At 56.5% G+C, this 9480-nt stretch overlaps 1 protein-coding gene across 1 annotated transcript; it reads right to left on the bottom strand.

The window, feature by feature from the left end:
• Window positions 1-431: 431 nt before the first annotated feature.
• On the bottom strand, window positions 432-2566 carry SOX3 (SRY-box transcription factor 3). The gene has a single exon (XM_033201346.1). The coding sequence runs from the start codon at window positions 2290-2292 to the stop codon at window positions 1177-1179; it is 1116 nt and encodes a 371-aa protein (XP_033057237.1). The 5' UTR covers window positions 2293-2566; the 3' UTR covers window positions 432-1176.
• Between the last annotated feature and the right edge of the window lie 6914 nt (window positions 2567-9480).

Here is a 9480-nt window from a genome sequence, read left to right as displayed (position 1 = left end):
TAGGCTCAAATGTCTTCCCGCCCCAGTGCACAAAGGTAAAAGTGCCCCGTTTTTGGTCGGTTTCAGCGGCCGCGCCTTTCCAGCCCCGCCTCGCGTGGCTGAGGCAGCAGACACTTTCAGCAGACGCTCACTGCGATCAACAAGTGCGCGGCGGCGGGCTCTGCGCCTTAGCTACCGTGTGCCCGCTCTCGGGAGACGGTCCTAGAAGACAAGCCGCTTTCTGCTCCGAGTTTCAGTTGAGAATATTGGAAGCTAGTGTATGGTGGATCGCCAGTAGTTAAAAGGAAACCATTTCAGATTATGCTTGCCTCCCCCCAGGTCCCACCCCGCCCCTAGGATGGGATCTCTTGTAAAACCGAGTGTTGGTCCCCTCCCCAACCTGCAAAAAAGTTTCAGGGCCGCAAAATTATCAGGACTCCATCATGTTGGTTATAAAATTTATTGATCTCTCATTTAGGAATTAAGAGTAAAAGCTTGAAAAACCTGAAACAAAGTAGCCCCTCCCCACTACCCAAACGAAATCTGAACACATTAGCGCGACGAAATATCAAACAGATCACGGCAGAAATCACCAACTCAACATGACTGGACAGAAGCTGTCCCGCGGCCAGGGGCGGCGAGGCGGGAGACACACGCACACCTGGCTATAAATTAACATTGGCTTTAGCTGCCGCGCCGCTTGGAGCGGTCAGCGCCCCCAAAAAACCACGAGGAAAACAGACGCAACACGACTGGCGGCGTAGGCGTTGCAGTTCTCCAACTAGCCTCACCCGATACTATGTTTCTCCCATTCACTCCTTGGCTAACTGCAAACTAACAAGACAACATTTTCAAATGTAACAGAATAACCCAGGAACTCAGGAGGAGGAGTGGGGGTGGGGGGGCTGTTTTTTTCTTTGCAAATAACACAGCAATTCCCAGTCTACAAAGGTGAAAGAAGGAGCAGCGGCGTGGAACAAGGGAGCTCTCTAGAAGTCCCATTTTCGCTGCTCCTGACTTATTTTTGCTTTTGTACAAAACCCGACAGCTACAGCAAAACTTTCAGTCCTCCCCATCATCGGTACAAGGCAACAGTCCCAGGCAAGCAAAGCTAAACAAGGCGTCCCAACTTGGGGGTGCGGGGCGGGAGGTGGGGGTAGGGGTGGGGAACAAGGGTGGACGAGCGCAAGCCGGTGCTCAGATGTGGGTCAGCGGCACCGTTCCGTTGACTGCAGTCCCGGCGCCCTGGTAGTGCTGGTGCACGCCGTGCAGGCGACCGCCGGGCAGCGGAGAGGCGGCGTCGGCCGCGTCCCCGCCGGGTGGCAGGTACATGCTGATCATGTCGCGCAGGTCGCCGAGGCACGCGCGCTGAGAGTGCGATGCGATGGCGGGCGGCGGCGAGCTGGGCTCAGACTTCACTACCGAGCCCATGGGGCCCAGGCTCATGGCGGCTGCGGCCGCAGCTGCGGCCGCGGCGGTGGCGGGCTGCTGCCCGTAGGCGGCGGCCGCGGCGGCTGTGGCTGAGGGAGCCATGCCCCCGTAGCCCGAGGCGGCGGCGGCTGCGGCAGCGACGTTCATGTAGCTCTGAGCGCCGGGCGGCATCATGGGGCTGTACTGCAGGCCGGCCATGTCGTAGCGGTGCATCGGCGGCAGCGCTGGCGGTGGCGGCGGGCTGCTCATGCTCGGGGGCTGCGCGTAGCCCAGCTGCTCCTGCACCAGCGAGTACGCGCCGTTGGCCCAGCCGTTCACGTGCGTGTACGTGTCCAGGCGCTGGCCCACGCCCACCGGACTGCTAGCGGCAGCGGCTGCGGCCGCAGCGGCGGCGGCGGCGGCGGCGGCACCGGGGGGCAGCAGGCCACTGGGCAGGGAGTACTTATCTTTCTTGAGCAGTGTCTTGGTCTTGCGGCGCGGTCGGTACTTGTAGTCCGGATACTCCTTCATGTGCACGGCGCGAAGTCTCTTGGCCTCGTCGATGAATGGTCGCTTCTCGGCGTCGGTCAGTAGTTTCCAGTCGGCGCCCAAGCGCTTGCTGATCTCAGAATTGTGCATCTTGGGGTTCTCCAGGGCCATTTTGCGCCGCTGCCCGCGGGACCATACCATGAAGGCGTTCATGGGCCGCTTCACACGGTCCTGGTCTGTGCCCCCGCCACCGCCGCTCGAACCACCGCTGCTGCCGCCGCCTGCGTTCGCCCCGCCGGCTGCGTTCGCACTACTCTTGCCTGCACCTCCCGGGGTTGCGGGGCCGCCGGTGCCCGCCGCTTGTGTGGGTGTCCCTACGGGGTTCTTGAGTTCAGTCTCCAGAAGGCTGTACATTGCCGGGGCGGGAAGAAGGTGCGCCAGCGTGGCGGGAGGAGAAGGCGCTCCGGGGGCTGGAGCGGCCACCGTGAAAAGGCCCTGGGATTCCGTCGGAGCGGAGCTTGGGGGCCTGTGGGCCAGCGAGTCCGGCGGGAAGGGTAGGCTTATCAAAATGCTCCGCGCCAAGTCAGCAGGAACCCGCGGGCTTCTCGCACCTGATGCGTTGTCTCGAGCAGTCGCATTCACAGTCTGGCTGGGCTCTAGCCGGGCCCCTTATATACCTGCTCGGATCCCCCGGGGTTGGGGTTTGGTCCGCCCCTCGCCACCCGGAGGACCCGTGATTGACAGGTTCGCAGTGATGCGCCCTGGCCAATCATTACCGAGCCCCCGTTCGGCCTGGCTGGGAAAAAAAATGTTCGGGGAGCCCTTTCGTTCACCCCACTCCCCTCTTTGGCCTAGTGACGTGGTAAGAGTTACTTAGGAGGCGGGAGTCCAGGAGACCCACTCAGAGGCCACCAATTAGGGTTTCAAAAAGTTTGAAAGAACGAAACCTGAGGAGGTGACGGGGGGCGGGGGGAGGGGGCACGCGAGCAGATTGGGGGAGGGGGCAGAGGGGCGCCTTCGGAATTTAGAAAACAACTTTGCAACCCTGTCAAGGCCTACCGGCGCCCCATCCCCTGGCCAGCCTGCAAAGCTTCCCGTTGTCTGCACCGAGGTTTTCTGGCCGCTTCTGCTGCCAGCGCTAGGAACACAGGGCACCACCAGCTACCCAGGCCGGCTGAGGGACTCCAGGCTCATTGGAAGTGCTCCTGGCTGCGTCTCCAAGAAGCTCTCCCTGAAACTGGCCGCTGGTTGTCCAGACTTTCCTCTAGGAGGGCCAGTGCGTCCAGGACGGAGTGTGGGTCAGGGGCCCAGGCATGGGAGACAGGCTTCAGGACTGCAGGGTGCACTCGGCTGTGAGGCTCTTGGGGGTTTGCGGGAGGGCGGGCAAGCAGTCAGTCGCCGGTCTCCTGAGCCTGGCGGAGGCGCTCGCACAAGGTGGTGTGGAGAGTATGTGTGGGACGTAGGGGGTGAACTGGCCTCCGCTCTCTCGCTCCTGGCCCCCGCTTAGCGGCCCCTTTTTGTCTCTGCTCTCTGGCCATTTCGGTTTTTCCAGTCCGATGCGCCTGAGGGGGAGGGTCGGGCCCCTTGGAAAATCCGTTTTCATGGCAACACGGAGCCTCTCAGAGTGAAAGAAAAGTTTCTTGGGGGGGGGCGACGTTGGCGGAGCGGGGCCGAGGCCGTCCTCCGGGCGAACCGCCGGGCCCCCTCCACTGCCCCCGCACCTGCCGGGACCGCTGAGCGCTACTCTGGGCGCGCAGCCGCGCCGCCTCCCCCGGGAGCAGGCTCTGCTAACGGATTCCGTCCATCTCTTTTATTGTTTTAGAGACTTCCTGAGATTCGGAGCGGGACATTCACTTGCTTGTTGGGTTATCTGCCAAAGACAAGCGGCGCGGGAACTCTGGCTGCGGGGAGAGGAAACTCCGATAATCGCCACCGCCAGCTGAAGCGAGTGGCACAGCGTTTGAAACTCTCCGAGCAGCCCGAGGTAGCGAGTGGGAATGGAAGCCATCCCGGCAGATTTGGCAGAAACTAAAATAAGGTGTCCATACGGTGTGGGGTCTCGCTCCCCCACCATCCCCAGTCGCGTGGAAAGGTGGGGAACTAAACGGAAAGCATAATCTTAAGTGGTTGGGGGGTACGGGGGGAATCCCAGGTTTCTAGCTTCTTAGCGTTAATGCAAGACCAGGCGATCCCCGGACTTCTGCACGCTGGGCTCTTCCGCCTTTCTCTCCCCCACGAATTAAAACGTAGCCTCCTCGGCCTGTTAGTGGGGTCGGGGGGGAGTGGAGGCGCAGAGCAGGCCAGCCCCCTCTCGGCCAGGCGGACCGCAAGCAAAAGAATCCCTGCTCCGAGCCCGCATCATCTCCCGGAAGTTTGGGGTCTGGAAACTTGCCCCTTAAGTTTGTGTTCCACCTGATCTGAGTATTCCGCAGCCAAGGGCTGCGATCAACTGGATGGGCATGCGGATTTAGGTTTTAAATTTAAGTAAACTCTCTGGAAGGTTTCTGTATGTGGATATAGTGTGTGTGTGTGTGTGTGTGTGTGTGTGTGTGTGTGAGCGCGCGCGCGCGCTTAGCGAACATGGGCTGAAAAGTACGTCTCAGAAAACATAATGATTAGGCAATCCCTACCTGCACCTGTTTTCTTGGCGAAGTGGCCGACAAGGTCAAACTTTCTTAGGCAAATCCATCCTCTCCTACAGAAGCCAATGTGCAATATCCCTGCCCTCCTGCCGTCTTCCCCGCATGCCCTCTCTGGGCTTTTCTGGGCCCCGGAGGCTGTTGCTAAGTGAAGCGCGTTTTAGGAAACTACCCAACCGACGCGCGGCCTGGCGTCCAGTAGCTTGACAGATGTCAGGTTTCTTTCCAAGTTTTAGGACCCAAGTAAACGTTGCAGTGACAGCGCCTGGGCTGCATATTTCCCAAGGCAGGGGATACGGTGCTGGGCCGATACCCTCCCCGCAGCAAATTACCAAGGGAAACTAGTCACTGCTCCCAGCTGTCTGACATTTGATCACACTTAGCACGAGGCTTAGGTGAGCTCATTTTTGCCCTACATCCTCCTGCCAGATTTACAGCAGTCTTTTGCCAGGACCAGGCACACTCTCCCAATTCTCCCGACTTCTCGCTGAGGCCAGCTCCCTCTCGGGGGGTGGGGGAGGGGTGGTAGATACATAAAATCTCCGTATCTGGTGGTTCTGGGGTGATCTGCACATTCTCAAGTAAGAGCCACGCCGGATTTCCTTGGAAACTCTTGGGAGGACGCTTTCTAAATACAAATTACTATTTCAATAGACAAGCAAGGTTACCATTGCGGGCGTGGGGAGATGAGGGAAGGCTGGAAATAAATCCGTTCTTAGCCCACCTGCAGCGCAGGCTTAGGCACCAGCCCAGCGGCGCAACCTTCGCTGAGGATCGGGAGTGGTTGTTGCTACAGGTACCACAGCGCAGGAGGCCTCGGTTCCGGCCGGGGCTGCGGGAAGGCAAGGCAGCTGGCGGAGCCCCAACTCCAGTGTCTCCAACGCGCACCCTGCACCCAGCGAGGAAAGCAGAGGAACGCAGCGGGAACCAGGACCGATCCTTCAACCTCTTCAGGAGAAGAGAGCGCGCTCAGCAGCTCTCTCGCCCTCTCCAGCCTCCAAGTGCCCTTGGGCGGCTCACAGAGCTCCGGATCTGGGGCTGGGAACCCGACCAAGGCCCCCTCCCCATTCCCCCGCCCTCCCTAGAGAACTCCCGCTCCCTCCGACTGGAGCCAGCCCTGGGGCTCCCAGAACCCAGGGCGCGACAATAGCGCCGTTTGTTGGCTTCCGTTGGAAACTTCACCCAGCGTAGCCTCTTGTCGTTTCGCCCTCCGGGGCTTGGAGGTCGCCCCAACCTTCGAAAGAGACCAGCGGCTTTGCGGCGGAGCAAACGTGATGCCTATCCTTAGAGGGCGGGTTATAGCAAAACTCCGGAACCAAGAGTCTAGCGTGGACTGGGCCAGTGGGCTTTGGGTACATAGGGCACCTTGCTCTGCCTTCTTCCTGTTTCTAGGCTTGGCCGACATCAGGTGTGTCCCAAGTGCCTTATATCTGCAAAGAACACTCAGCAATTGTGCCTTTAGAGCTACTGGTAGAAAGAGCAGGAAAGGAGCTGTCCCACGGCTGCGCGGAGGTGTCTGCATTGATTCCTCTTCAGTAACTGCTCATAGGGGACCATTTTCGAGGTCCCTGGCGTGATTGGGACCCAACTTATTAGAAGAGGTGCCCTCGACCGGGCGCGGTGGGTCATGCCTGTAATCCCAGCACTTTGGGAGACCGAGGCGGGAGGATTACCTGAGGTCAGGAGCTCGAGACCAGACTGGCCTACATGGCGAAATCCCGTCTCCACTAAAAGTACAAAAATTAGCCTGGCGTGGTGGCGAGCGCCTGTAATCCCAGCTACTCAGGAGGCTGAGGCAGGAGAATCCCTTGAACCCGGGAGGCGGAGGTTGCAGTGAGCCGAGATTGCGCCACTGCACTCCAGCCTGGGCGACAAGAGCGAGAGACTCCGTCTCAAAAAAAAGAAGAAGGAGAAGGAGAAGGAGAAGGAGAAGAAGAGAAGAAGAGAAGAAGAAGAAGAAAGAAGAGGTGTCCTCTGCGTGCTGGGTGGTTTGGGACGGATGTGTGTCTGTGCCGTTTGGAGGATGGAGAGTTGGAGAGTGGGATGGGGTGGGCGGTATTTGGGCTCGCCTGGGCCCGCTGAGGCCTAACAATAGGATCAGCAAAGGTTGCCCTCCGACTGTGGCCTAGCGTTCGCCTTTCAGGTTTCTCAAGTGTAGCCAAGCCCAGCTCGGGGTCTGGCTTTTAGGAAGTGAGAAAAACTTATCCTGGAGACTCTCGGAGACGCTTTGATTTTCAATAGACAAACAAAACCAAAAACAAACTCGCAACAGTTTGCGTTTCTTAAAGCAGTCATTTCTATTTTTTCCCTTGAGAACACCCCTTGTCTGTTTACTCTGGCTTCTAGCCAAGATTGTGTATTTAGGCCACTGATTGAGAGCCTTGATAAAAAAAAATCATAGGCTTAGGACTATTGTAGAACCATCCCTTTAAAAAAAAAAAAAAAAGGTCGGAAAGGTCACCATCATTTCAACAGGGTGGTAGGGACAGCACCTTCCAGTTCCTGAAGCATTCAGTAGGAGCCTCACCCCCAATCCGCCAGCCCGTAGCACTGTCTCCAGCCAAAGTACTCTTTCTTACAGGTCACAGAAGGAGCTGAAGACCCTAGGCTGGTGGGTGCAGATTGTAATAACTTAGTTGATGGTCTCTAAAGAAAGGTTGCTAGGAGCTGCGAGGTGTGAGACAACAAGGTCCTCCAGGTACCATAAAGTCTCCTGCGGGCTGTGCAACTGTATTCTATCGTAGTTTGGTGTTGCTCTTTTTTGGGAGGGTGCGGGGATACTTTTTAAAAAGTTTCCGCATTCTATTCACTTGGTTAGCTGAACTGTTCTTGGAAAATACACTGGGAGTCCCCTCGGCCCACACGTTGGCGCTCAGTTTCCTTCCACCCACAGAGTATTCAGGTGTTAATCACTAGCTCTCTTTCCCTATGTGCGCAGCAACTACAAGGAATTTGACAACCTTTGCCTTCTGCTTTCACTAGCTGACCTCACCACCCGAACGTTGCCATTTTCCCGGAGGAAGGAAGGCTCTGCCCACGCACTGGGGTCCCATTTCCAGCGGGCTTTGCCGAGCCATCGCTGTCAGCCTCTTTGCCTCTCACCCACCTCCCACACCCGTCTTTGCCTAAACCCACAACTCTCCTCACGCGCTCAGCTCAGCAGACTGCCAAACCCCCACCCCTGCGGAGCAACTCCAGGAACTCGGCCCCCTACGGCTAGGCCTGCCCTCCCACTGGGCCTTTTGCCCTTTCCAGTTCCTTCTGTGGCTGCAGAGGCACAGCGCTCACCTGTACAGAGGCGAGGTGACCTGCAGGAAGCCGGGGCCAATAAAGCAATCTTAAAATCGTTATCGGTATGCAATGCTGTTTGAGTTTTTCCACGTCTCCACAATTCCACTCGTGTCCACCAGGCAAGGCAGCGCTTCTTGGGAAAGGGTGCCTGGAAAATCAGTGAACCTCCAGGCACTTCCAGTATGACCAAGCAAAGCTATCGCCCCAACCACAGGGGGTGCAGGATGGCAGGATTGGGGGTTGGATAGAGCTTCCTGGAGAAAATTTTAAATTCGAAGGCAGCACTCAGCAGTTCCTTTTCCCCTCTCTTTTATTTCTCTGCTTTTCTTTTTTATTTATCATTTTCTTTTAAGAGAATGGAAAGCCGTGGAATTTGGTGCGCAGAATTGCTGTTCTCTTTTCATCTCTTCTCGGCCCTCATTTTTTTCCATTTCACTAACCTTTGTCATCCACCTACTATGTGCTGAGTTGTGCACCAAGTACGGGACGGAGACCCTGCACTTTCCCATTCCGTATCAGATAGTGGCAATGGCTTGGGAAAGTCTCAAGAGGACTCCGGATTCGGAGAGAAAGAAATTTCCGCCTGATGCTACCCCATCCCGCTAGTCGATCTATGGAGAAATCGGGCCTCGCGAGAAGCGCAGCATCTTGGACAAGGGCCTGGTGTGAACGGGGTCGCTACGCCACGACCCGCAGGGGCCACGCTCATTCCCCGTGTGCGCTCGCTTTCCCACGGCAGCGTAGAGTCCAGCTAGCGGAGAGGCGGACGGGGAAGCGCCAGCGTGCCTGGAGCCCTGGCGGTCCAGCGTCCCGGCGTTGCCGTCTGAGTGGCCTAAAAGGGAGGCTCTGGGGCCGCTGCTCGCGACAGAGTGGGGACGCGGCCCAGGAACAGCTAGCGTGCCGCTTGCTGCTTGCCAGGTATGGAGGATGCCTATCCTCAGGCAGACCCGTTTCCCCGCGAGCTGGCGGCCAGACGGCGCGAGAAAATGAGATCTGTCGAGAGGTCTGGCCGTGCTGGCGCTTTGGCGTCTAGGCCGCCGTCATCCCAATTCCATTTCTCCGAAAAGCATCGCCGAGTTAGGACGTCCGGGCTTTGCTAATGTGATGTTTGTGTAATTAACACCATCTCCCCTTGTTTCTGAACATATTTCCTCCTGCAGCACAGCTCAGCTTTCATTTGAAAAAGCAACGGGAAGAACGTCCCAATAACCCTTTCTAATGGGAAAAAACTGTCCCTTTTGTGGAATGGTTTCTTTACAAAGCCAACAACCAACCTTATTTTCTAGTTCCAATGGCTATCCCTTTATGAGTTATTATTAAAGAAATCCGACACTAATTGTGCCGATTTAACTTGTTAATTAGTTGCAAATAAACTATTCATTAGTGGTAAAATAAAATAAAACCCATGTGTCTAGATATCATTCCACATTCACATATTGTAGTGTCTGCATAACATAGGCATACTAAATTAAGTTCCTAAAAGGTTTCTCCTCAGGATAAATAATTAAAATATATTCTACTTTAATTGACATTATAGAGGACATAAATGAGCTTTTCCTTTTAGAAAGAAATAGCCATTTCTAAATAAAGCTTGCAGTCTGGAGAATGGAGGCTTCAGCCAAATGAATAGTCATTACTACCTTTTCAACGACGTGGGCCTTTTGATCAGAAA

This window comes from Trachypithecus francoisi, unplaced genomic scaffold (genome assembly GCF_009764315.1).
Source record: "Trachypithecus francoisi isolate TF-2019V2 unplaced genomic scaffold, Tfra_2.0 Lachesis_group6, whole genome shotgun sequence".
Classification (NCBI taxonomy): Eukaryota; Metazoa; Chordata; class Mammalia; order Primates; family Cercopithecidae; genus Trachypithecus; species Trachypithecus francoisi.
Note: the sequence above shows the minus strand (reverse complement) of the source record. Positions and strands in the feature narration are given on the sequence as shown.

Bases quoted from the DNA above. Each gene is read 5' to 3' on its own strand.
- SOX3 (XM_033201346.1), bottom strand. From the start codon at position 2,292: ATGTACAGCCTTCTGGAGACTGAACTCAAGAACCCCGTAGGGACACCC.